The sequence below is a fragment of the Lactuca virosa genome, chromosome 5, assembly GCF_052849685.1.
Source record: "Lactuca virosa cultivar CGN04683 chromosome 5, Lactuca_virosa_CGN04683_v6, whole genome shotgun sequence".
Taxonomy (NCBI): domain Eukaryota; kingdom Viridiplantae; phylum Streptophyta; class Magnoliopsida; order Asterales; family Asteraceae; genus Lactuca; species Lactuca virosa.
Window position 1 is genome coordinate 402,358,052 of NC_136430.1, and position 27,233 is coordinate 402,385,284.

Genomic DNA, 27,233 nt, shown 5'->3' on the forward strand with positions numbered 1-27,233 from the left:
AGAGTATTTGATGGAATTTTTGTGATCATTGAACAAGCATCATACATGTTTTCCAAGCTTTAACTACAATGTTATCTTTGTTAAGGGTTTTACAACGTATCAGAATCCCTGGTTGTGACAAAATCAAAAACTTGGAAAATATCCGAAGGTAACATAGACGGGATCTCAGGTGGGATTTTCGTTGCTTTCCATTGCCGAGACTTTTGCATCCTCCTTTGAAGGACCATCTCCGCGTAAGGTGTGAATACGGTGCTCAACATTCCTGAAAAATCAAAGGATAATAAATTACCGACATTTAACTGATTTATAAAAAGTTCCTATATTACCTCCCATGAGATCCCAAAACCTTGCTTCGATATACCAATCGCCTGTCCAGAAACAAGCTGCTCCATGAACATCAGCATAAAGACACCGCACTCTCCAAACATCCCTTCCTGTTGGGGCACGTCTGTAACATCCGTAACAGCAATGGATGCTTTCTGAACAGGCAAACCCATGTGATTCCAATAATCAATGTCAACAAGAATGCGGTCTACAAGATCTTCAAACCGCACAAAATCAATCATGGTGACGGCGCGAAAAGATCGCAAGCTGTCGTACAAATTCAACGACAGTGTGTCCATCCATAACTCCCCAAGTACCCAATGATGTGGGTTTATACAAATTGGAAAATAAACTTGTTTTACCACACAACCGTTGGGATTAGTTACAACGTTTAATTAGTGTAATATCAAAATTTAAGTGATTAATCAATAATATTTGTTTACTTACACGGTCAACTTCTAACCAAGATTTACATCCATCTAACGGGTCAAACAGATGTCCCAATGCACTTCCTACCCACTCGAATGTCTCAAATGCAGCAAAAAATGAAGATGACATGATTGTCCATCGAGCATCGTTCGGTCTCCGCTCATTCAAAAGCCTTCCCCATAAGTCAACATGCTGCATTTAAATCTAATTTAACATACGGACCTTATCAATTATTTAAATTTTAAATATAAAAAATGTCTTCATGCCGCTTCATCTAAATATCCCAAGTCAATTGAATAAAAAAGGAGATCCCAAAACCTTGCTTCGATTCTTTCATTGTACAATCGATGTTTCAAATAAACAGCCGGTTTGTTTCCCATGTATAATGAAGGGGCGGCACATCCAGGAATGACATACGGCTCCAATAAAAGTGTCGGGGGATCGCTAAAAGAAACGGGGGGGGGGGGGTGATGGTTCATTGCGTATTACCCCACCCGGACGATATCAGGGAGCATTTTGAACCTACAGTATACACGTAGTCAATAAGTATCCATATAGTTAAAAAAGTTTATAGTAAATATAATTTTAAATAAACTTACAGAAACATATGGAGAGCTAAGATATTGAGAAAGTTTCAATACCCTAACCGAACGACCTGGTTTTGCAACAGGAGGCACAGGTATATGATTTTCCGCATCCACGATGTTGCTGGCAACAATCTTCATTTTCTTCTTCTACAAAATACATATTAATTTATTTAATATACTCTGAGAAAATATAAAAATTAATATACAAAAAAAATAAAATTATAACCTCCTTCACGGGTTTTTTTTTGTTTTCTACGACCAACATCATCATCCTCGTTTACTCGATTTGAATTCGGTGGACTACCGATTTGTTCGTTCACCGGGCTTGTCATCCGATAACTACCTCCCACATCTTCATTCCCCAACATTTAAACGAAAAATAATTTAACAAATAATTATTTTACCTCGAAACCTTCGTTAAGAATTAATAGTAAATTTATAAAATGAAATATTTTACCCCAAACGCTGCGTCAAAAAATTCATTATTGTCATCCCGTTTTTCAAATCCCTCTTTACATTTTATTCCTCAGATTTCTTCCTCCAAGCTTTGAAGTCTTGCCATTATTTCTCGGGCTGTTCTCCTATTAATTCCATCGTATGCGTTTCTCCGGTGGACTGGGTAGATCGGCTGTTTCCACAGGATGGATCAGATGAAGATGCTCCCTACATAAAATTTTTTATATATCAATAATAGTTGAAAATTTTTAATATACTAGATACTAATTTTAGTATTTTACTTACATCTTTTCTAAAGTTATAGCGTACAGAAGAAGGGACTTCTGGCGATTCAGGATTTAGACTAGAAATATATGTCAAGTAATGTGGAGTAGATGACTCGACATCTGACGCAATCATCTTTCTTTTCGGTTGATGTGCCTCGTCCTGGTCAACATCGAAAAGATCGCAAACTTTCTCCCATGTTAACCTCCTAAGGTGAAACCACCGCAACATACGAGGATATAAATTGTTTCGTCGTAACGCAACATTCCCCCGAGCTAGTGGGAACATCTCTCATATCCATATCTTGTAATAAATATACATTAATATATAAGAGTTAGCAATAACTAACAGGGATTATGAAAAAATAAAAACCAAAAAATTTAAAATTATATTTTTACCTTCAACGGAATAACAAAACCGGATAGTGTATACACACAAGGTTTTGTGGGATGTTTGGACATATGATCCTCAAATTTCTTAAACATACCCGATAATCTAGGGTATGTTTTACTCCATAGGTAACTCCCCCACGAGAACCTATATTATATGAAAAACTATTAGTTAAACATATAAAAAATAGTATTTTTTTATAATATTAAATTGAAAAATACCTGTTCCATTCATCCAGGTTCTCCACCACCCACAGAAATTCCTTCGTGACTTTGTCTTTGGGTTCTTTTCCCAAAAACCCTTGATTGAGGATATATAGCAAAATCGCACGGACATCATCGTCAGCCGATATCTCATTGAACCGTCGGTTCAAGATAAGTAGCTCTAAATCTTCTACAAGTAACGTAGTGTCCGTGCGATACGGGAAGACTCTGTACCGAAATGTATTATCACCGTATCCGTGATTATACATGGTTGAAAATTCGATCCTTGAAGTAGGAAAACGGCCCATGTAAAGTCCCGAGACAATACAAAACTCTTCCGGCCCAAATGATAAAGAACGTCTAGAAAACATGAAATGTAGACACTCAGCTGCATCACTTTCAGGGGTAGGACGCAGCATGTGAAGTAGTAGGCCATGAATAAGTAGTCCGTCTCCGGACTGAGCCGGTAGATCCAAGAGGTAACCAAAGCTAGTCCTTGAAAATATCTCTCGAACCGGCCCATTCAACTGACTCAAAACTTCATGCAACTTGTGACATGAAGCTTTCACAGATATATTGCATGTCATCTTTTTGTTAAGAAGCTACAAAATAAATAAAAAATAAAGTTAAATAAGGTTTTATAAAAAAAACAGTGTTGAAGTATCACACAATAAAACAGTTAAACATTTCATATAATCTATTTACTTTCTATAAAATACCAAAGTAAATTATTTTACACAAAATTTTGTCTTTTCTATACTACTTGTATACAAAAAATAGTATTGTACTTTAAAAATGGTGTGACAATAACATATTTTATAACAAACCCGAAACTACCAAAACACAATGTTATTTTATCAATACAGTATAATACAAAGTATCTACACATTAAACACATAAAAACTTCTTCAAATAGATACTATATTGCTATTGTATGCTATAATTGAGACATAGAAAATAACATCATTTTTAACAACATGCAAAACATTGAATCATAAGATACATACAAGGGGATACAATCGTTACAAATACGTTTAAACAATTTTTTTTTAAGAAAATTGAAAATAAAAAAATATATATAAAACCATAAATTTTAGGAAACCTACAATTTTTTTTTCCAAAAAAAATCATAAGATACATAAAAGGGGATACAAATGTTTTTTGGCTATTAATTTTTTTTTAATAAAAAAAACAGTTTTTTTGTGAAACCTACGGTGTACAAGTGCTTATTGCACAAACTGTGCAGTAAATACTTGTACACCGTAGGTTTTCCTTTTTTTATTATTAAAAAAATTATACCACAACAAAATACATCCAATTCCTATTCTATTGATACCATTTAAAAAAAAAACGAAAAAAATAACGTCCGTACGGTTTCATATGAAACCTACGGTTTCATATGAAACCTACGGTGTACAAGTCGAAACTGCACAAACAGTGCATTGGGCACTTGTACACCGTAGGTTTCATATGAAACCTACGGTTTTATATTTTTTTTTTCAATTTTTTTCAAAAAAAAAAATTATCCCCATAAACAAACCTACTCCTAATCACAAACACGGTAAATTTTTTAAGAAAAGTAGACAAACCTGATTGTTCTTCGGGTGCTCCATTGAGAGAAAAACATAGCCTAACAAAAGAAAACAATAGGAAAATGACCTAATCTGAAAAAAATTTCATTATATACTTTGGGCTAATGGGCCACGAAAAAGTAAACGTCCCTTGAAACAGTAGCCCATTAGGGGAAAAGAGTAGTCAACGGGCGTTGATCGTAGTCATCCCCTGTTGACCGTAGTCAACCGAATGTTGACTACTTTTTTGTGGGCTATTTTTGGCTAAGTGAGTTTTTTTGGCTATTTTTTGATAAGTAATTAGGAAAAAAGGCTAGTTTTGTATTTTCCCTTATTTTTATATACATATTTCAAATCAATAATTAAGTATTAGAGTGTAATATGAAAATTAGAAAAAAGGGTATCTTTTAAAACTTACATTTAAATTGAAGGGAGTAAAATAAAAAAACATAAAGGAAATTGAAATTCTTCATTCAGAGGGACGGAAGATGATGGGACGGGACTTTTTTGTTCCCAAAGCTCAATTACACGATTTTATTCGTGTATATAGGAGCACCCATTTTGATATTGCATCATCAAATGATCAAGAACCCTTAAACTTGTAAGCATCTTCCCATCTATTTCGCTTTTGATTTTTCACATAGATCTTATTTTTCAGATTTCTATGGTTCGGTCTTTTTGTATGATACTTATTTATGCTTTCTTAAAGATATGTTTTTTTGAATAATAGATTTATGAGTGAAGATTCATCCGACCCTTTTGCTTGATTTCGTTCTCAGATCTGGCATTGCACCACCGTCTTTCTCTCTTTCACCCTCTTTGTCTCTCTTTAAAAACCGACACAATCTCTTTCTCTTTCACTCCCTTTTTGTATCTCTCTCTAGGAAAAGACTTAAATCTATGAGTGTTTACACGTTTTGGAATGGCAGGACTATGAAATAAAGTACCCAATAGATGAAGCTTTACGGAAGTCCATGGCTAGAGGTCAGTTTTTGTCAGTAATCTTCTATTTTCTTCACTGTCCTTCACATGTGTTTGGATATTTTAATATTGATTTCTCTATTTCTATGTATAAAAAACAAATGCTTCAAGAAACAACAACATATGTATATACTTCCCTTTTTTTCTGACCGAGTGTGTATCTTAAAGGTGTGTATCTATTAAATGTCGATTGAACCATATTTTCATTAATACGGGGTACAAACTAAATGTGAATGTGTGTTACTATGTGTCTCTGATTATGGGTATGTGTTTACTTGTACAACTATGAATGCGAAGGATCTCTTACCAAGGATTGAAGACAATTCAGAACTAAAGAGTTGGTTAAATGTGGATTAGATAAATAATAAGAACTGAATGTCTGCTTCATAATTAACTATTGAATGTTTCTTGGTAATTTGATAGTAGATGTTACTCTATAATTTGTTGTGTTTTGTTAAATTCAATCATATATGTTAGTAATGTCATCGTTATCTTTCCTTAAATGAAACCTTTATTGATTTGTAGGGCACAAAACATCTTCAATATGCACATTTGTTTTTAACTATGTATGTATTGATTTCATGGATTTTGGTCTTGATATGGACAAGATAGAAAGATATAACAATTTTATCTCTGTTTGATTTAGTTTTTATTTGGATTTAAAGGTACAATTTGTAAAAAGTGGAGGAACAACCATTGATGCAATAAAAGTAGGTAATTGGTTTTTTTTTTTTTGGATATTCTCTGTTTTTGCAGGTGTGAGCATCTTTTTTTTTTCTTTTCATTTTTATGTGTTTTTGTGTGATTTGGATATTGATTCACTAAATGGATTTATTGAGATCTGTTGCTCCATCTCGAGGTAACATTTTGACCAAATTATGTTAGAATTCAATCAAATGGATTTTTGGATTTTAGTTTAATCGTACAATATTGTTAGCCTAGATCCACCTTTTTATTTTCACTCAGAAGAATTTGGTAGGACAAAATATTGGTGGCGGTGGTTAGTTTGATGAATCTGTAAAACTCAAGGAACTTTTCCACCATCTGTTGATGTTGTCAACATCTTCTCCATCAGCCATAATCCATATTGATTAAGAAGCATGTTGATATACTTTTAGACAAAATCAAGCTCATGATATGTGTTTCTGCTGGAACCAGATGCATAACTGAAAACCAATGTATCCAATCTACTTCTTATGTTGTTTTTTTTTTCTGATTTAGATTAACAAAGAAAACCTCATTTTCCTTGCATTTTCTACTTTTACCCCCACATTCGGCTTCAATCTATGCTATGTTGGTTGTATTGTGATTAAGCTAGCTACTGCTTACCAAGTAGAAAATTATTTGAAATAGTTGTAATGGTGCAAATAGTTTTATAATAGAAACACACTTTCCTTGGATTCTTAACCTTGATTTTTAAATTATTCCATTCAGATTGGGATGAGAATTGCTTACAGAATCAACAATAAAGGTTTTGTATTGCCATACTAGTTGGTTGAGTGGCAAAGACTACTTTGTCGGGATGATATATTGTGTGCCAAGCTTCATTTGGTTGATCTTGCTGGTTCAGAAATGGCAAAAAAGAGGGGATGATGCTATGCGTTTATGGAAGGTATGATGGCATTTAACATACTGACCATAAGATATAAAACACTGACCATAAGATGTAAAACTTTTTTTTTGTTTGCTGATTATAATGTGTTCTACTGTGTTCGTTTTCTCTGTTTTCAGGGAGGAGTTGTCATTTATGGGAAAAGTGTTATTGCAATGGTAGAAAGTGACTTTTTGTGTTGACATGGGTTGTCGGCTGTCTAAGAGTTGTAATTATATGGTTACCTGTAGTTTTTGATGTTGCAAGAGTAGGTAAAAGTTAATTAATTATGGATTTATAATGTTGTAGATACTTTTAAATATGACATTAAAGCCATATATAATAATAACATATGCTATTTATAATGTTGTAAACACAGTTTACAATTCTTGAAGTTTATCTTTCAGTTTTTTTTTTTTGTTCTCTTGCATCCACGTAAACATACAATTCATTAAGTTTATATTTTTTAATTTGATATTGCTATGTTTATTGTAGTAAATTCTACAATTCATTAAGTTTAATTATTTATGTAATATGAAAAATTGAGTTTCTCTATTAAATAAGCAAAACCCTATAATTCTAGGATAAAACTTAATATAGTGATATATTTTGAGTAATTGTTAAAATTTTAAAACGAAAATTTATTATGGATTTTGTTTTTTCATTGATTTGATTTTAACTATGATGAATTATAATTATAAAAATTCTAAATTCTAAATGAATGTGAAATCAATAACCAAATTTAGCTATAAAATATATTAAAGAAGGCAACCTTCTTTTTATAAATACCAACAAAATATTAACTGTAATTCTAAATAAAATATATATTTAATAATATGCGAAAGAAAAACATCAAATTTAATTGAACCGAAAGTTTAAATATATTTTACCAATCACATATAAGTTTTCATATATAGTATTGGAGTGACATTTTAGATTTTCTCATTTGCTTTCGGTTTCCCTATTTGTTTATCACATTCTTTTCCCTTTTAGTTCGTATTTTGATAATTTATTAGGTGTGAGATCCATATATTACATGAGTTTATTTTAAATAAAATTTAAATATAAAATTTTAAACATTTGAAAAGATTGAATTTATGAGAAAAAAGTGAAAAAAATAATAATTAAATTAATAAAATTAAATTTAGTAATTTTGAAATTAGAAAGAAAATACATTAATAAAATTGATATGTACTTATTATTATTTCTAATATTTAAATACTATGTAGAATTTAATAAAATGAAAAAAAAACCATAAAATAACATTTGGAAAAAAAAAGTGAAAATATTAAAAAAAAAAAAGTTATGTGGCATAATATATTAGAAGATAACAAGTGGCAAAATCATTTTTATTTATTAGAGAGGATAAAATTTGTTAATGTTTTCATGTTTTCTTTTATTTTTTTTGTTTTATGTATAGTGTTCACAACAATTAGAACAAAAAAAATCACCTTATAACAATCTCAAAAAGGGTCCATCTAATTAGACCCTTTAATAGTCTTAAAAGACCCTTTAATAGTCTTAAAGGACCCCCTCATCATTACTTTATTTTTTTTCTTCAAATAAACAAATCATTATACTAATAAGTACCTTCTAATAACCATCATTACATAATAATTTTATGCCTTTTATTTGTAATTATTAAGTACTTAATAAATAATGATGAATTTTTTACCAATCATAATACATTTTTATGTAAAAGTATTTTAATAATCTTTTTTAAACTTGCTAAATAAAATAGGTTAAATATAATTTTTTTAATATTTTTTTTAAACTTGCAAAATAAAATAGGTAAAATATAATTTTTTTTATATATATTTTTAGGTTATTAAACTTGCAAAATAAAATAGGCTAAATATAATTTTTTTTAATATATTTTTTAGGTTATTTGTATGTAATTTATTAAAATCGTTTTATTTAAAAATATTATAACAAAAAACTACAAATATGACATACTAATAATAAAACAAAATTTTGAAAGCAATACATATCAAAAGAGTTTAATTACATTCATACTTAATCCTTGATATGTATCCAAGGTATTTCAGAACTACGAGGCCTATGTTGATTGTATAATTCGAAACGCGACCAATACATAGTTTGCCAGAAAGATGCAGACGAGCTTTTATGAGCATTCCAATATGTTGTGGTGGGAGGCATTGGGTAATTTCCTTTTAAAGACACCGAAATATAATGTCTGCCTACAATTGCCACTGTAATGTTTCAGTGAGATTGAAACTCTTCAGGACCTCTCCAAAGAGGGAAGCAGGTTGTAGATTGTTCATGGCTTAGACAATGAACAATCACACCAAACTTGTTGGCAATCACAATCAAGTAACCAATCAAAGGCATAATCATCCAATGTCGCAAATATGCAGGTGATTCGAACCAACACAAATACTCATATACCTCATTGAACCCATCAGTAAAAACTTGTTGGTATGCATAAAATTGGCTAGTATATTATAAAGCATATTAGTCATATCTTGATTTTTAAGAGGTATAAGTTACAAAGTTTTTTGTACAAATCAATTATGCATAATTGTCATTAATACTTGCAAAAAGTTTGAAGAGTTGAATTAAGACAAAATTGCAAGAATGGTCCCTGTGGTATGTCAAAACTAGCAACTTTGGTCCAAAATGGGTTTGGCTTGCAAGGATGGTCCAATAGTTTCGTTTTGTTGCGAGTTTAGTCCAAAAATTTTAAAACTTTTTATAATGACATATTTGCCCTTAGTATTTTCCCTTTTTTATTTTTTTTATTACAGAAATAAAAAAAAAGATAAAGATAAAAAAGAAAAATCTCTCTCTCTCTCTCTATCTCTCTCTCTCTCTCTCTCTCTCTCTCTCTCTCTCTCTCTCTCTCTCTCTCTCTCCAGTTTAGAGGACGCCACCACCCTCACTCCCTCCCCCAACCTTCACCCCCAATGGGAATTCTAAACACCATCGCCGAAAAAAGGAAGCTTTAGCAGTGAAACCCTAGCCCTAAAAGTTTCAGGCAGCGGCGTATAGATCGAAACTAAGGTTTCTAGCGGCGGCGGCCTTTGAAAACCCTAAGATTTCAGGAAACGAGAATGGAGGTAACCTGTGAAAACCATAGGGCATCCTTATTTCCTTCTTCAAACTCGATTGAAGCTCACTTGAGGGTCATTTGACGGAGCCAGGAGGTTCGAGAGACGGTGTGGACGGTTACAAACGGTGGTGAAGAGGGGTGGCAGTCGGTATTTCCAGTGGCCTTTCCTCTGCTGCAGTGGCCTCGTTATGGTCTGTAATGGCGTCGAGAGGCAGTAACAGACCAGGGCGACGATTGGGGTTTCCAGTGGTTTGGTCGTCATCGTTGTGTTTTGGTCTGTAAAGACGAAGCTCGTCGATTCTCAGGAGGCGGCGGATCCGAAACCCCCATTTTCAAACCCTTGTTTCATAGCTGGTGCAACTATCAGGGTTCTCCCCTCTCACACTTAGAAGCTCGTCTGAAAACCATTTGATCTTGTTGAGATACAGATTAATGGGGGCAACAATGGAGATTACAATTAGGGTTTCTTTTTTCTACATATCATTAAGAGGAGGAAGACAATGAAGATGTGGGGGCGGCAATGAAGAGAGAGAGAGAGTGTGTGTGTGTGTGTGTGAGAGAGAGAGAGATTTTATTTTTGTTTTATTTTTAATTGTTTTTTAATTGTTGTAATAAAAGAAAAAATGGAAAATAAAATAATAAGGGGCAAATCCGTCATTATAAAAAAGTTCATAGGAAATTGGACTAAGTTCGCAACAAAACGAAACTATTGGACCATCCTTGCAAGCCAAACCCATTTTGAACCAAAGTTGCTAGTTTTGACATACCACAGGGACCATTCTTGTAATTTTGTCTTGAATTAAGGAAGCTTATTAAGTAAATTAATTTGAAGCAAAATGTTAATTTTAAAATATTAAATTCATGTATTTAAATTAATTTAAATTAATTTAAATTTCTTAAACTAGACACCAGTATTAATTTATTTACATTAAATGCATAAATATGCAATATAAATATAAGGTCTAAATATAAATATTTTATTCAAAAATGGTAATTTTTTACATAATAACTATTAATAAAATTTAATAATTATTTACCCGTAAGAAAAATATTCGCCAAAAAAAAACTATTTATCACCGACGCTTATATATATATATATGAAAGATCTCACTCCAAGCCGTACATAAGACTTTCATCGAATGCGGCTTTCCGCAGAATTTTATATGTATCTATGAGATCGAGTATGGAATTCTGTTTACTCACTTTAAATTGAGTATCCCTTTCCCTCTTTTTCCTACTAGGATTGGAAATCATGTATTTTATATATAAAGATTTTTCACTATATATCTTTTTTGTCTAATAAATAAGTTATGATTTTTTGTTTAAATTTGTTTATTTAAAATATTTTTCAAGAAAAATTACAAATGGAATCAATGGAAGCAACCAGAACGAGAATTGATTTTGGGCATTTTGGCCATGATAACGGAAATGCTCCTCAGTTCTTTCTCTCTTCTCGCTGAACATCCATCCTTCCCCTTGCGTTTCAGCTTTAGGTTGAATTTAAACCAACCAAGATTTCGATTCTTCTAGGGTTTCAATCCATGTCCAGATCATCCAGACAATGATTTTCACACGCATTTCACGATACCTCTCCCGTTCCTCTCACTCTACGTTCCAACGTGTAATCCTTTCTTCCATGTTTATAATATTAAGTTCTATTATTACAAAAAATCAATAGTGTTAATTTTGATATGAATCCTCATTGCAGAATGTGAGGGGATTGATTTCAAGCGAACCATCAGCAAATGCGAGCATCGCACGCTTCGATGGCGGAGCAGGGCTCGTAAGGAGCTACTTGACCTCAATTTGTGCCAAGGGGCAGATTATTAAGCCCAAAATAGATGCTTCTGAAGTTCAATTCTTTGCAAAAAACCTAGGGTTACGAAGGCTGTTCTGCAGCGAGGCACCAAAGAGGAAAAGTAAGGGAAAATAAAACCGTTTTGTTCCTCAAATTAATTGTTACTCCTGTTTTATGGTTATTTACCGAGCTTTCTACTCGCAAAAGGAAAAAAAAAGTTTTATTTCAATTTTGAGAACTTCAAGCATATGGTTAACATCATTCACTTCAATTTATTAGAAAGATGGTTCATTTACCTTTTTTTTTTGTTTATTCCAGGGAGTAGAGTTTTTCTCCTAGTTGCTTAATCGAATAGAAGACATGTTGTTTGTATGCATTTAACATGAAATTTATCATTTTATAAGATCAGAGTTATCACCTTTTTCCCTTCTGGTGCAACTTTTTGTATTTATGCATAATGATACTGAAAATTGAAGTCTAAAAGTTCTTGAGTTAGATATTTCGTTTCTCCATTTTCTGTTTGTTCTGGTTATGACTATTTGATCTTTGTGATGAATACATGTAGACTATGAAAACTATTATCCAAAGGGAAAGAGAGAGGTGCCAAAGGGAGAAGGACAAAAATCGGGCACTAAAGGTATGCCATATGTATTATCAATTAGCTACAAACAACGTCAATGTTAAATACCCCTCTTCAAATGTTAGAAATATCAAGTTGTTTTTGGACCTTGAGAAATTGCGAACTAGTTATTTGGCATTTTCTTTGTTTAGAAAAAAGTAATTATATTAAAAACATGTAGTATGGACCTTGAGAAATTGACATCAAGTAATGTGGTATATGTAGGAGAGGACTCTGGTAAAAGTGACAATCGAGAGAACCTCATGAAGCAATACCAGAGTTTAATCTCACCTTTGATGTTTTTTGCTTTTGTGTTATCATCAATCTTTTTAACTCCTCAGGAACAAAAACAGGTACTCTTTCTTACTACTTTTCTTTCTAAAACATGCTCTTTGTTTTCTCTTTTCTAATACATGGGAATAATGGTTATTAACCTGGTTGATTGGATTTGTGTTCCCTCATTTTCAGATAAGTTTTCAGGAGTTCAAAAACAAGCTTCTAGAACCTGGTTTGGTGGACCACATTGTTGTCACCAACAAATCTGTTGCTAAAGTTTATGTAAAGAGCTCACTGCCTAATACAATCCAAAGCAGTGAAGAAGGTGTCCAGGGTCCCAACAGTAGCGATGTGGGGTCCAGAGGAAATGGGAGTCACTACAAATACTATTTCAATATTGGAAGTGTGGATACATTCGAAGAGAAGCTCGAGGAAGCTCAGGAAGCATTGGGAATAGACCCTCATAATTATATTCCTGTCACATATTCTTCAGAAACAAATTGGATCCAAGAACTAATCCGGCTTACTCCAACATTATTACTCCTAGGAACATTATATTTCATGGGAAAAAGAATGCAGATCAATGTTGGATCAGGTGGAAAGGGCGCACGTGGGATTTTCAACATTGGCAAAGCACAAGTCACAAAGTTGGATAAAAATTCCAAAAACAAAGTATACTTCAAAGACGTAGCCGGTTGCGACGAAGCAAAACAAGAAATCATGGAATTCGTCCATTTCCTAAAAAACCCTAAAAAATACGAAGAATTAGGAGCGAAAATCCCAAAAGGCGCGCTTCTCGTGGGCCCCCCGGGAACCGGGAAAACCCTTCTTGCAAAAGCAACCGCCGGTGAATCCGACGTTCCATTCCTATCCATCTCCGGTTCCGACTTCATGGAAATGTTTGTTGGCGTGGGACCCGCAAGGGTCCGCAGTTTATTCCAAGAAGCCAGACAATGTGCACCAAGTATAATTTTCATCGATGAGATAGACGCGATTGGACGTGCACGTGGTCGTGGTGGGTTTTCAGGTGGGAATGATGAACGTGAAAGCACGTTGAATCAGTTATTAGTTGAAATGGATGGATTTGGTACGACTTCAGGAGTTGTTGTACTTGCGGGAACTAATAGACCCGATATTTTGGATAAAGCTTTGTTGAGGCCCGGGAGATTTGATCGACAAATTTCGATTGATAAACCGGATATTAAAGGGCGCGAACAGATTTTCAAAATTTATCTGTGTAAGTTGAAGCTCGATGAAGAAGATCCTGAAAAATACTCGAAAAGGCTTGCGGCGCTGACACCTGGATTTGCGGGAGCGGATATCGCGAATGTTTGTAATGAAGCCGCGTTGATTGCTGCGAGGTGTGAGAGCAGTGTGATTACTATGGAACATTTTGAGGCGGCTATTGATAGGGTTATTGGAGGTTTGGAGAAAAAAAACAGGGTATGTTTTTAAATTGTTTTTTTTTTTTGAATGAAAAATTGGAATTATTATTTTTTTGAGTTTTGACAGGTGATAAGTAAGCTGGAAAGGAGGACAGTTGCTTATCATGAGTCTGGGCATGCGGTTGCTGGATGGTTTCTAGAACATGCTGAACCGTTGCTTAAAGTGACTATTGTTCCTAGAGGAACTGCTGCTCTTGGTTTTGCTCAATATGTTCCTAATGAGAATTTATTGATGACTAAAGAACAGCTTTTTGATTTGACTTGTATGACACTTGGTGGTCGAGCAGCTGAGCAGGTTTTGATTGGGAAGATTTCAACGGGAGCTCAGAATGATTTGGAAAAGGTAACAAAGATGACGTATGCGCAAGTGGCTGTGTATGGATTTAGTGAGAAAGTAGGTCTTTTATCTTTTCCACAAAATGATAATGCATTTGAGGTGACAAAGCCTTACAGCAGCAAAACAGCTGCGATAATAGACAATGAGGTGAGAGAATGGGTTGCAAAAGCGTACTCACGTACACTGCAACTGATCGAGGAGCATAAAGAGCAAGTGGCTCAGCTTGCAGAACAGTTGCTTGAAAAGGAAGTGTTGCATCAGGAAGATTTGGTTTATATACTTGGTAAACGGCCTTTTCAGAGTAGTGAACCTACGAATTATGATAGGTTTAAGGAAGGGTTTGTGGAGAATGATGACCATGGATTAGCTGGTGAAAAATGACTTCAACAATTAACAGGTAGGTGAAGGTTAGGTGAAGGTGAGGTGGTTTACTGGTTTTGTTTGAATGGCATTTGAAGTGATTTGTTGATTGTTAGATGTTTAAATCAATAAATAAATTTAGCAAACACAAATGTCTTGGGAGATTGGTGATGTATATATATAGTCTTTTGGAACATGTTCACTTTGCTTGAGTTGATATCTCAAGAGAATTCCAACAGCATAATATTACATAGATATTACCCTGTTTGCAACTATGGGATATTGTGATTCACCATCCCATATACACGTGTTGCCGTTTGTCCTTGTCATAGAATACTACTACTTTTTCATGATAAAAAGTTCAAAACTAATTGAACATGATGTTTTTTTCCAACATGTAGTAAACTGGTTGTATTTCATTTTAAACTATAGACACGGGCGGATCCACTATGGTGCCCATAGTGGCACCGACAATCCATGTTTTTTTCGGACGCAGTGTAAAATTTTTAATATTTTTTGTTTTTCTACTATTGTGCCACTACATAAAAAAATGTGCAACTGACAACACATGTTACGGAATCCTAGGTCCGCCCATGCTATAGAAACATTTCATTTGGTTATATATTAATTGAGCTACAGAGAACGCATGGTATAAAGCGAATTATGTTGTCTCGATATTGTGTCGAATATGTCATCTTCTTTATTTATTTTAGACAAAAAAAGCTTATTATTTTTATTAGTTGAATTGGTATTAAACTATGAATTTTTGTGTTACAATAATTACTTTGTAAGTTTTTATTACGATTATTAATTTTTTATTGGTCGAATAGGTATTAAAGTATGATTATTTTTGGGTTGTTTGGTGATTTGGTATTATTCTAATCATTTGGGCTTAAAGCATTGACTCATTCATTTAACAACATAAAACTTTATCTTCTTATACCAACTGCATAAGAACATTTACCGGTTCCAACCGGGTAATTGACCAGAAAACCAACACATGTTGATGATTAGTGTTATCAACATGTTTTAGTATAGTTATTATTAATATCGAGACAAATTGAGCTCCATTTACTCACCGAGACATGAGGTACGGATGCACATTTGGAGTGATAAATGTGAACTCGAGACTACGATGGTCAAGGGGAAGCGCCCTTGCGGGGCTCGGAGGTAGCGCCCCGAAACGTAAACAAATTTCTATATTAGGAAAGAGTCCGTACATGCATTTTCCTGCCAATAATAGGTTATGACATCGCCGTGATGTAAGATTCGGTTGTCTTATAACCATATTTCAAACCATCATTTTGTTGCCAAAGTGCATATAATGACTATTTAACTATTTTCTACCCGGTATAAGAGCTTAGAAATGTTCCAGAAAAGGGTTAGATTCTCTATATATACTCAGATTTGATCATCAGATTCTCCCTATCTTTCAAAAACGCAAAACAAGGTATTTTCGTGTTTCGGATTTGGAAGTGACATGACTCTAAATTGTCTCTCTTGGATCATCCCAAAACATAGGAGTCAAAATCACAGATTTTGGAAAATGATTGCAATCATGATCTTAAAAATTATCCAAATCTATATTGATATTCTTAAGACCCAAAATCTAATAAAACATTCGCTGGCGCCGGGGTTTTGAGAAGAAGTGTTGAGCCTTCCCCAACATTGTCGGCCACGGGCCACCCACATTGACCTGACGCCGTCACTGCCTTCCGTGGAATCATTTCTATTCTAAAATCAAACATTCTCTTTATATATATATGTATATACATATATAACTGGTTGTATTTACTTTGCCCTTATACATGGATTTCAATAGAATAAAACTCATAATAAAAAAGAATTCGTAAAAATGAACAAAATTTTTAAAGGTAAAACCTCTTCAAACAAAGTTTGAAGGACTTAGGTTGTATCCTGTAACTTAGTCACTATTTAATGACATTAACCCTTAACATTCTTCAATAACATTGTCTCATAAGCACTTTTAGCACACATATTCAAGACAAACACATAACATGCACTAGCCTTGCATTTTTGTTACAAGCCTTGCTCGCCTGCATAACAAGCATTATTTCTTTCGTCTGTCCAACCATGTCAGTTCTTGAGCTTACATAACTTCCATGACCTATCTACTGTCCTCCAGCCTCGTCACTTAGAACAAATAAGCATGAAAATTCAATGAGTGGTGTTTAGATCAAGGGACAATTTAACTATTGATTCATTAGCTAGAATACCCGAAAAAATGAAACACTAAAGTTATGGGTAGTGTATAAAGATGGTTACTAAGGTGCTGTTTGTTTTTTTTTTTCCTAAAAAACCACTTATTGCTGCGCCGAACAGCACACGTGTAACACTTGGCCATTCGCAGCTGTTTGTTTATCAGAAGAATTCTAACTTAAAACTGTTGCGCGTGTGCTACGTGGCACAACACTAGACCATCTGCTTCAAACATCTTCACACCTTACTTTAACTTATTGCAGCAGTCTGCAGACGTTAAAAAACAAACAGACTTTTTATTACATGCTGCAGCTATTTAGTCCACCTCTCTGCTGCTATAGGGTTGCAGAGATGGTCCGGAGACTTCAGACATTTTTGCTTCGAAAAAACAAACAACACCTAAATGAATTTTACTCGTCTTTTTGTCTTTTTCTTCAAGCATCCTATAAAACTAACTGCAAACCTATTTCAATCAAAACCCAGATGGGCGTTAAAAATCCAATTAATTCCCAATCGAACCTTGCAGTGGGTCTCCTAGTGAGTTGTGATGAATTTCAATTAACTAAGACGCATATGAGATTCAGAGGAACAATTTAATTCATGACGGGATCTGTGGACCTAATGGTGAAGTTGTGATGAATTTCAATCAATTGGATAGAATTCATGCTTTGAGTCGAATACTATCTCCCCCATGATTGAAATCCCATAACTCTTTGTATCAAGGAACCTCAAATCACTGTCTTTCAAGCGTCATTCCTGATATTTGTAAAAGTGGGTCAACAGTTGTGTCGTTTGGCAAGTAACTGTCATATGGCAGTTACTAAAACTGTGTATATATGTTTTTGTGTCTTGATGTACGATGGTTAATTGATCAATAAAAAAGAATATATTGTCTTATTATACAAAAAAAATTTCTTTCTTCATATACATTTGCACAGAGAAAACTTGGTGTTTGCTAGGCCCAACTTCTGAAACTTACAAGGAGAAATTACCACCATTGGAGCACGTTTCAACCCCCCCCCCCCTCCGACATGACGGAATTAATAAAAAGATTAGGATAGGATTATACCTGAATGATGCGTCGGGATGGATTGACGATGGATTGTTTAAATTGTATGAATGATTATATGAATATGTTTGGATAGGGCTCTACTATTCAGAAATAGAACGACTATTTCAACAGAGGAAGAACTTTGAGATCAACTCAAGTCTTAAACACTCAAACTTAACTTGTTCATTTCATATGGGCAAAGGCCCTATTTATTGGCTCAAGAGAGCCGATTACATAATTGAGTTGCAATCGTTTGATTGCAATACGACATACATATTTACATTATAGCCCCTAGACTATTGAGGGTTACACACTTTATTTCATTTCTAACCGACACTAGCTTTATGACACATACAAACAATAATTATACAACGACAAATAATTCTACCGACACAATATTTAAACAATATTTATATTAATATAATTCCTTTCACATTGAAAGGACAAGTGTCTTCAATAATGTCTTCAATAATAATGGCTTTATACATCATTGCTTACGTCATTCCTCCCGCCTTCGAAAGGACATATATTTTTTTGAAAATGTTTGCTTATGTCATGGCTGATGTTAATCCTCCATGAATGGTGTTCACAATGTTTCTTTCATGAATGGATGCTTTTTTGAACTGTTGTTGTTCTTGCTTCATGATGGCTTCCATTCTCTCGTCAAAGGGTCTGCTATATGATTGTTTGCGCTTTTGATGTATCTGAGATAAGGATGAAATTGATGTAATTGTAATTGCCAACGAATCAATCGTCCACGACAATAATCTTCTTGTAATTTATAGCGCCAAAATCCAAGTAGATACTTGGAATCTGTTCGTAACTCGAATCTTGTTTGTAGAAACTCGACCTTCCATTTCTTCAACGTTCTAAGACAAGCTAGTGTTTCTCGTTCATGTGTGCTATAATTTTGCTCCGTTTGGGAAAATGTTCCCGATATATACTTGCATAATTTTTGCTCATATTTATCTGTTTTTAATACTTCAGATGATACATTCGTATCAGTGTATGCTTTTGGTGATATTTTCATATCACTGTATACTTTATCATTGTTTACTTCGGATGGTATTTTCATACCAGTGTATGCTTTACCATTGTATACTTTTGATGAGTTAGATATGAGGTTTCCCTCACTATCTAATCCCAATAATACATTTCCATGTATAATTGCTTTTAGGCATCCTGCCCAAGTGTCTTGTGATGCATCTGTCTCCACAATTAGAAAATCGTCGATTTTTGCATTATATAAAGTGGGGAGAACTTGAATTTTTTGTTTTATACTTTGTACCAAAATAGTATCTGTATTGATCCAAGACCAAGGTATTTTTTCTGATATTTTCTTTTATAAAACTTTTCTTTCTTTTGCTAAGTTTTTCAAAAATCCTTGTTCTGCAATATAATTTAAACAACCAAGAAATCGTTGTATTTGTTTTCTATTTTCAAGTTTATCAGGAAACATATTTAATTTTTCTCGTATATTGTCTGTTAACGATAATTGACAATTTTCTCCAATTTTTAAACCGAGATATTCAACTGTAGATTGAAAAAGTTTTGATTTCTTTTTTGATAAAACTAAACCCTTTTCTTTAATTCTTTGCAAAACCTTGATGACTGCATCAATGTGTGTCTGTTCATTTCCTTTTGTAAAAACAATTATATCATCAATATATGCAAGACAAATATGATCTAAACCATTTAAAGTTTCATCCATGAATCGCTGATATATTGCTGGTGCCTGTTTTAAACCGAATGGAAGGACATTCCATTCATAATGCTTCTGAGGAGGACATGAAAAAGCGGTTAGTGGTTTCGTATTTTCATGTAAGCGTAATTGCCAATATCCAGATTTTGCATCAAATGTACTAAAATGTGTATTTCCTTTTATTTTTTCTAAAATATATTCTTTTCGTGGTAATTTATATGAGTCTCCTATAGTAGCATCGTTCATTTTTTTTATAATTAATCACCATTCTTCGTTTTTCCCGTTTTATTTCATTATTATTTTCTACATAGAATGCAGGTGCAAAATGAGGACTTGTGCTAGGTCGAATGATTCCTTTTTCTAGTAGTTCAGTGCATTTTTGTTTAAATTCAGAAACATCTTTTATACTATATGGAATTTTATTTGGAATATTAACTTCATCATTAGGATTTTTTAATAATATTATTATTTCTTGATTATTTCTATTTTTTAAATGATCTAGCGGGTTTTCACTACATACTTCTTCAAGTTGTTTTTCAGCAATTTCTTTAGCGAACGTTAGTAATATACGTAGTTGAAAACCAACTTCTTGTTTGATTATTTTAATAAGATCATAATGTTTGATAATTGCAGTTTTTATAATACCTTTTGTCGGATGATTGAGACTTATATGATCATTTGTTTGTATAAATGGTTGATATAATTTAAGGAAATTATTTCCTATTACTAAATCTATTCCTGAATCATGTTGATATATAGTTGGAGTTTTAAATGGCGCATTTTCAATTACTATATCTATGTCTCTTCCTACAAATCAAATTTTGTGAATTGATTTATCAGCAATTGTAATTTTGGTTTTCCTAATTTTTCCCAATTTTTTAATATCTTTCTTCTTCCAAAACATAAAGTAGCTCCTGTATCTATATACGAAACTAGTTCTTTATCTTGTATTTTAGTTGTAATAAAGGTACTGTTTGGGTTAATATTTGTTTTTCTTTTACTCATTAGAGTCAGTTTATAAATTTCTATATCTGTGTTTTTATTTTTTCTTGCAAAGTTTCCATATTAACAAGTTGTGTTTGTTAGAGTGGTTGAAACATTGCGTATTGTTTTTAAATTACGATTTTGTGATTTTTTGTATTTCTTAATTCCTTCTTGTAATCTAGATATCTTTTTTAATTGATTATTATATTCTTCATTTACTGATTGTAATTTTAATAAATAGTTTTCTTCATATGATAAAGCATTTTCTAAATGTTGAATGATATTAGAGATATTAGAATTTATTTTCCAATGGTTTTTTAATATATTAGTCCAAAGCATGTTATCTTTTGAAGAATTAATTTGTACTTTTGAATTCATTTTAACAAATTATTAAAGCGTCTGAAAGAAAATTAATTGAATTGTTAATATTTTTTATTACTATTTTAAAATGATTAATTTCAATTTTTAATCTTCCAATTTTAACTAATTGATATGCAGTATAATTCTTGTTTTTAGAGGTTAATTTATGTATTTCCGATTCTTTTTCTTTTAAATGTTTTGTAGAGTTTTCTAAATCTTTCCATAATTTTTTAAATATGTATAACCCTCAATAGTCTAGGGCGCTATATTGTAAATACGTATGTCGTATTGCAATCAAACGATTGCAACTCAATTATGTAACCGGTTCTCTTGAGCCTATAAATAGGGCCTTTGCCCATATGAAATAAACAAGTTAAGTTTGAGTGTTTAAGACTTGAGTTGATCTCAAAGTTCTTCCTCTATTGAAATAGTCGTTCTATTTCTGAATAGCAGAGCCCTATCCAAACATATTCATATAATCATTCATACAATTTAAACAATCCATCGTCAATCCATCCCGACGCATCATTCAGGTATAATCCTATCCTAATCTTTTTATTAATTCCGTCATGTCGTTAAAATTGGTATCAAAGCTAAGTATCGTTCTTATTATGATTATGAATGATAAATCTTTCATTCATATGAATATATGTTCATCATGCATCATCATAAATATTATTATAAATATTTATCGTTATGAATTATTATCATAAATTCAATAAACAATTATTACTATGTACCTACAATTTAGAAACATATTTCGTAAAAAAGTTTTTATCCCCCCCCCCCCCCCCCCGAGTTAGCTGGAGCTTCTTCCTCGAGTCTTGTCGCTGTTCCCATGCTACCCTACCTTTTTTTTTTTTTTTTTTTTGGATCTGGGTCAGTGATCGAAGGAATGTCTTTATTTATAGAAAGAAGTGAGTTATGTGGCGATTGTTTTGATCCGTTATAAATAACATATAATCTCATTAATTCATTTAAATGCATATTGAAATAGGACAATGTACATGTGCTATTAAACGACGTACATACCCACATGAATCATTAACTCTACGGAAAAAAGACCGCAACTAAACGACTCACCCAATTCGACAGTCGACACAAGTCAGTGAGTCACTTAGGTGGGCAAAATGTGATCACATATCGTGAAGCCCGACACTTATTAAGACTCGAAGAGTCATCAAAAGCATAACTATACGCTTTAGGGCATATCGCCTTAAACAAATTAGCAAAAAGCGTTGGTTTACATGTCTTTGGATTCGCATACTCCCCTGTACAACAATACTTAGGAGACGCCATTGCCAAACACGCACTCTTACACCCCACCACTTGCCCTCCCACCTTCACTTCCAGCGCCGATGGACAACACACGTTCAAATCAACCTCACATGACGCCCTGCCACACCCTACGCCACCACCAACCGGCGCCATTGCCACCGGAATGTTAAATCCATCCACCAAGCTCACATCATAAAAGTGTAAGGGGGAGCGTGAAGACCCTAATGTCATTTCCACCACCGTAGCTGGTGGCTCACCGCCTGTACCCTGGCAGTGTAACTGCCCGGAACAATCACCGGTGGCACATCTGCCTTTACCGTTACCGTCAAAATCACAACCTTGCCTTGCCCATATTCTCCCTGACCATTTATCCGGCACATCAACCACTACTTCCTCCGCACCACCCAATCGGAATCCACCGTCTTTGGGACTCTGGTGGCCTGCACCGCCTTGTAAACCTGGCCATATGCTTTGCCTGCAGTTGTTGACTAGAATCAACTGAACTCCATCTGCAATTAAAGACCAAAAGCAGTGAAACATATGCAAAACAACTAAAGATTATGCTTTATACATGGAGATATTTGAAGACGTTGTAGATTACATGAAGTGATGAAGAAACGTAAGAACATGCAGAGTAGAATGAAGAGAGGATAAGAAGGTTTCGCCATTGTTGCTTCTGCAAAGTGTTTGCAGATGGTGTGACTGGTAAAGGAGTTTATAGAGGTGAGTGTGTGTGTGTGTGTGTCGCTTTCACTTTGTGGGAGTAAAAAAGGAGTGCATAGATGCATTGCTTCTACTGGAGGGTTTTTCCAAAGTGACAAAAAGAAAAGCCTATACTATGATACTATATAAAACGGGGCAAATTGTCAATAATATGAAGGTACTTTATTCTCGAATAATATATTTTGCTTTTTATCCATTAAGATATCTATGTAATAGCATTATACTTATATTAATATATTACACATTATATCATCTGAAAAATATAAGCATTATACTTATATTAATATATTACACATTATATTATCTGAAAAACTGTAAGTACATTTCTACTATATGCACGTTGCTATTAAGTGTAAGGAATTGTAAGTACATTGCTTATGAGTCATATATCGCTATTGTGGGTAACAAAAATATATAGTAGCTATAAATTTTTTTTTTTATCTTATATACCAGTGCAAATTTTGTTTGTTTCAAGGTATATGCGTATCATACCTTGATTTCTATGCAGGTCGCCCACAACTATATAAACATGACCAATTAAGACCTAAGGCTACTTAAATTCCATGACCCGTTTATATAGATATCAATATGCATAAAATACTTCCCGATTACCATACAAAGAAAGAGGTCCGGAGATCACATAGTGTACATGGACTGTTGGTGATCAAGCTTAATCAACTCGAAGTAACAGGATAGAAGATAGTCGAATAATTGTAGTTTATTGAATGATTGAGTGATACCAGCTGAATGATTTCAGTGGTTTACAAATGGTTATTTTCGACTATCTTCTATCCTGTTACTTCCAGTTGATTAAGCATGATCACCAACATTTGGTATCAGAGCTTGAAGTTCTGATCAATTTGTATGCCTAAAATCCTTCGATTGAACACCATGACAGTTGAATCCTCATCCAATCCACCCAAAGACAGCCCAGTTCCTCTTCAATGCAATGCTAACCTCAATGAATTACAATACTTGGTCGATTGAGATGGAAGCAATCATGGATGCCCATGGGTTGTGGGATGCCATCGAGCCACAAACCGGTGTGGTTGTGGATGAGAAAAAGAGAAAGCAAGCTTGAGCCTTAATCTTCCAATCGATTCAAGAAGATATGCTTGCACAAGCTGCCAAGAAAAAGACAGCTAAAGAAGTATGGGACTCTCTAAATCGCGGTATGTGGGTGCAGAACGAGTCCAGAAGGCAAGATTGCGGGGATTGAAAAGCGAGTTTGAAGGACTTCAAATGAAAGACATGGAGGCCATAGACAATTATGCAGGAAGGATATCAGCCATGATCATAAAATATGGGAGTGCAAGGGCGACATTGGATGATGAAGAATTTGTGAGAAAACTGTTCGATATTGTCCCGGAAAGATTCATAAATCTGGTGGCCTCAATTAAGCAGAGTTCAGACATGGAAACCATATCATTTGAAAAAGCAATTGGGCATCTAAATGCACATGAAGATCGACTTCGACTCTGGAAGAGAAGTACACATGCAGACAATGAATTGTTACTCACCAAGGCAAAAAAATCCCTCTACTCAGAGAAGTCCAAACAAGCCAAACACAACCATAGGTCGAGGTAGAGGTGGAAGTAACGGCAGAGCTGGAAGAGGAGGCTCATGTGGTCGGGGGTCGACATGTGGCAGAGGTGGACGCTGGGGTGGCGGTTCACGACAAGAAACAGGTAGTTCTAGCTGGAAGCCTCGTGAAAAAAGTCACATAAGATGTTTCGAGTGCCAAGAATTTGGCCACTTTGCTTCTGAATGCAAAGCAAAGAAGCAACATGAGCAGGAGGTGAATTTGGCTGCATATGAAGATGGACTTGCACTGTTGTTGACTGTATGTGGGGAAGAGATTAAAAGAATGGTTCTCTTGAATTAGGAAAAGGTATATCCGAACCAGTTAAAAGAAAGTGATGATGACAATATGTGGTATCTAGACAACGGGGCTAGCAACCTTAAGATCGGTTCCAAGGTTCTATTTGCAAAACTTGATGAAAAGGTGACTGGACAGGTGCGATTTGGAGATGGCTCTAAGGTTCCAATCAAAGGGAAAGGCACACTACTATTTGATTGCAAAAATGGTGATCAATTCATCATCTCTGACGTATATTACATCCCAACCCTACACATCAACATAATTAGTTTGGGACAGATGATAGAGGAAGGATATGACATAGGAATGAATAGAGATTTCCTAAGGATGTATGATGAAGCAGGTGGCTTGATTATGGAGGTGCAGAGGCCAAAGAATAGACTTTATAAAATACGACTTACACTTGCGAAGCATGTATGCTTAAGCATGAGCATAGATGATGACTCATGGCTATGACATGCACGTATGGGTCACACTAATTTCAGAATGCTTGAAGATATGAAACATAAGGAAATGGTGACAAGTATGCCTCGGTTGACTCATCCATCACAGGTGTGCGAAGGCTATATGATAGCCAAGAAACCAAGACAAAGCTTCCCAAAGGTGGCCCAGTGGAGAGCTAAAGAACCACTTCAGTTTTTACACCCAGACTTGTGTGGACCCATTACACCAGAAACCAAGGGAGGCAATCAATACTTCTTATTAATTGTGGATGACTATTCACAATACATGTGGGTGTATTTGATCAAATCCAAAGATGAAGCCTTTAGCATGTTCCAGAAGTTCAAGTTACTAGTTGAGAAGGAGAACAACTATAAAATCAAGATGCTAAGAACTGACCGTGGAGGTGAATTTAACTCTAATTAGTTCCTGGAATTTTTTTAGCAAACCGGAATTAAACAACAATTGATAACACCACACACCCCACAACAAAATGGGGTTGTGGAACGTCGCAACAGGACAATTTTGGAGATGAAAAGGTCGTTACTCAAAGCCATGGCGATACCAGACCAATTATGGGGTGAGGCGGTGCAACACTATGTTTACTTGTTGAACAAAACATGTACAAAGGCACTGAAATATGTAACACCATATGAAGTATGGAAGGGCTCAAAGCCTTCGATTGCACATCTAAAGGTTTTTGGGTGTGTGGGATTTGTCAAGAAGCTGCGAGGCCTAACCAAGTTGAGTGATCAAAGTGAAGCGATGTTCTACTTGGGAACGGAGGAAGGAAGGAAAGGGTATCGATTGTACAATCCCAACAATCGGCGCAGTATAATTGCAAGGGATGTAGTATTTGACAAAGCAAGACGATAGGCCTGGAATGAAGAAATTGTGGAGGAGCCCTTTACCATACCTTACTGGACCAATGTCGTGGTCAACATGATAGCCCAACCACGACCATCCCAAGAACACGAGTCAATAGACGATGTGATTGAACAACCCTTGACGCTGTTAAATGGCAATTCTTATGATGACCGTGTAACAGGTAATTCGCAACTTGAGGACTCTCCGTGGTCACACACATCTGGAGTCGGCTCAAAATCAACCCCTCCCAGTCAAACCTCAAGAAACCATTAAGGAATTCGGCCAGTAGCCTCTTACGATGACACTTCAGCAAAGGGATTTCGATCACTTAATGAAATTTATGAAAACACAACAAGATTGGATGATGCATAGATACATGAGTTGTATGAAAGAAACCAAGAAATGTTATTGGTTGATGATGAACCCACAACGTTTGAAGAATCGATTGAAAAGGATTGGAAGCAAGCCATGGAATCAAAATTGAAGTCAATTGAAAGAAATAACACCTGGACTTTAACCAAATTGTCACCAAATCGTAAGGCAATAGGGATAAAGTGGGTATTCAAGTTGAAAAGGGATGCAGCTGGAAACATGATCAAATATAAGGCCCAATTAGTCGCCAAAGGGTATGTCCAAGAAATAGGTATCGACTTTGAAGAAGCCTCCGCGCCAGTCTCCATATTAGAAACAATCAGACTGATTCTTGCATTGGCAACAAAGGAAAACTGGCTTGTACATCACTTAGATGTCAAGTCAGAGTTTCTACATGGATATCTCAAGGAGGAAGTTTATGTCTTACAGTCAATCGGATTCTCAGTCAAATGAAAAAATGATGTGGTCTATTGTCTACACAAGGAACTGTATAGGTTAAGACATGCACCAAGATCTTGGAATGTGAAGTTGGATCAATCACTTAAAGGGATAGGATTCACTTAAAGGGCTAGGATTCACCAGGTGTGCACACGAATAAGCGGTCTATAAGGTACACAAATCCAACCTAATCCTCATCGTTGGTGTATATGTA

At 34.5% G+C, this 27,233-nt stretch overlaps 3 protein-coding genes and 1 long non-coding RNA gene across 6 annotated transcripts; 3 read left to right on the top strand and 1 right to left on the bottom strand.

Moving 5' to 3' along the window:
- Window positions 1-4,723: 4,723 nt before the first annotated feature.
- Window positions 4,724-7,120, top strand: LOC145116936 (uncharacterized). Of its 3 annotated transcripts, none has more exons than XR_013712393.1 (5): window positions 4,724-4,825; window positions 5,154-5,208; window positions 5,871-5,915; window positions 6,640-6,817; window positions 6,937-7,120. It is a non-coding gene; the product is annotated as an uncharacterized LOC145116936 (long non-coding RNA). The 3 variants fall into 3 exon arrangements; XR_013712394.1 differs by having other exon boundaries at window positions 4,779-4,825; window positions 4,955-5,208; window positions 5,871-5,919; XR_013712392.1 differs by having other exon boundaries at window positions 4,779-4,825; window positions 4,955-5,208.
- A 4,100-nt stretch (window positions 7,121-11,220) lies between these two features.
- On the top strand, window positions 11,221-14,959 carry LOC145111189 (ATP-dependent zinc metalloprotease FTSH 8, mitochondrial-like). The gene is made up of 6 exons (XM_079047485.1): window positions 11,221-11,490; window positions 11,578-11,788; window positions 12,233-12,304; window positions 12,512-12,639; window positions 12,755-14,005; window positions 14,075-14,959. The coding sequence occupies exons 1-6, from the start codon at window positions 11,431-11,433 to the stop codon at window positions 14,723-14,725; spliced, it is 2,373 nt and encodes a 790-aa protein (XP_078903611.1). The 5' UTR covers window positions 11,221-11,430; the 3' UTR covers window positions 14,726-14,959.
- A 7,008-nt stretch (window positions 14,960-21,967) lies between these two features.
- LOC145115635 (Pathogenesis-related thaumatin superfamily protein) lies at window positions 21,968-23,184 on the bottom strand. Its single transcript, XM_079051980.1, has 2 exons — window positions 22,901-23,184; window positions 21,968-22,808 (listed from the first exon to the last, which is right to left on the bottom strand). Exons 1-2 carry the CDS (start codon window positions 23,085-23,087, stop codon window positions 22,135-22,137), a joined length of 861 nt encoding a protein of 286 aa, XP_078908106.1. The 5' UTR covers window positions 23,088-23,184; the 3' UTR covers window positions 21,968-22,134.
- Window positions 23,185-24,174: 990 nt separating this feature from the next.
- On the top strand, window positions 24,175-26,218 carry LOC145113893 (uncharacterized). The gene is made up of 4 exons (XM_079049935.1): window positions 24,175-24,408; window positions 24,488-24,865; window positions 24,908-25,315; window positions 25,787-26,218. The coding sequence occupies exons 1-4, from the start codon at window positions 24,175-24,177 to the stop codon at window positions 26,216-26,218; spliced, it is 1,452 nt and encodes a 483-aa protein (XP_078906061.1).
- Window positions 26,219-27,233: the final 1,015 nt, after the last annotated feature.

Excerpts from the sequence above, each read along its gene's own strand:
- LOC145111189 (XM_079047485.1), top strand. The coding sequence starts at position 11,431 with ATGATTTTCACACGCATTTCACGATACCTCTCCCGTTCCTCTCACTCT. Across the intron at positions 11,789-12,232 it reads CGAGGCACCAAAGAGGAAAA|ACTATGAAAACTATTATCCA; the intron begins GTAAGGGAAAAT and ends GAATACATGTAG. Across the intron at positions 12,305-12,511 it reads ACAAAAATCGGGCACTAAAG|GAGAGGACTCTGGTAAAAGT; the intron begins GTATGCCATATG and ends TGGTATATGTAG.
- LOC145115635 (XM_079051980.1), bottom strand. The coding sequence starts at position 23,087 with ATGCATCTATGCACTCCTTTTTTACTCCCACAAAGTGAAAGCGACACA. Across the intron at positions 22,809-22,900 it reads ACGTTTCTTCATCACTTCAT|ATGGAGTTCAGTTGATTCTA; the intron begins GTAATCTACAAC and ends CTTTAATTGCAG.
- LOC145113893 (XM_079049935.1), top strand. The coding sequence starts at position 24,175 with ATGGGACTCTCTAAATCGCGGTATGTGGGTGCAGAACGAGTCCAGAAG. Across the intron at positions 24,409-24,487 it reads CGGAAAGATTCATAAATCTG|ATCGACTTCGACTCTGGAAG; the intron begins GTGGCCTCAATT and ends ATGCACATGAAG. Across the intron at positions 24,866-24,907 it reads GACTTGCACTGTTGTTGACT|GAAAAGGTATATCCGAACCA; the intron begins GTATGTGGGGAA and ends CTCTTGAATTAG.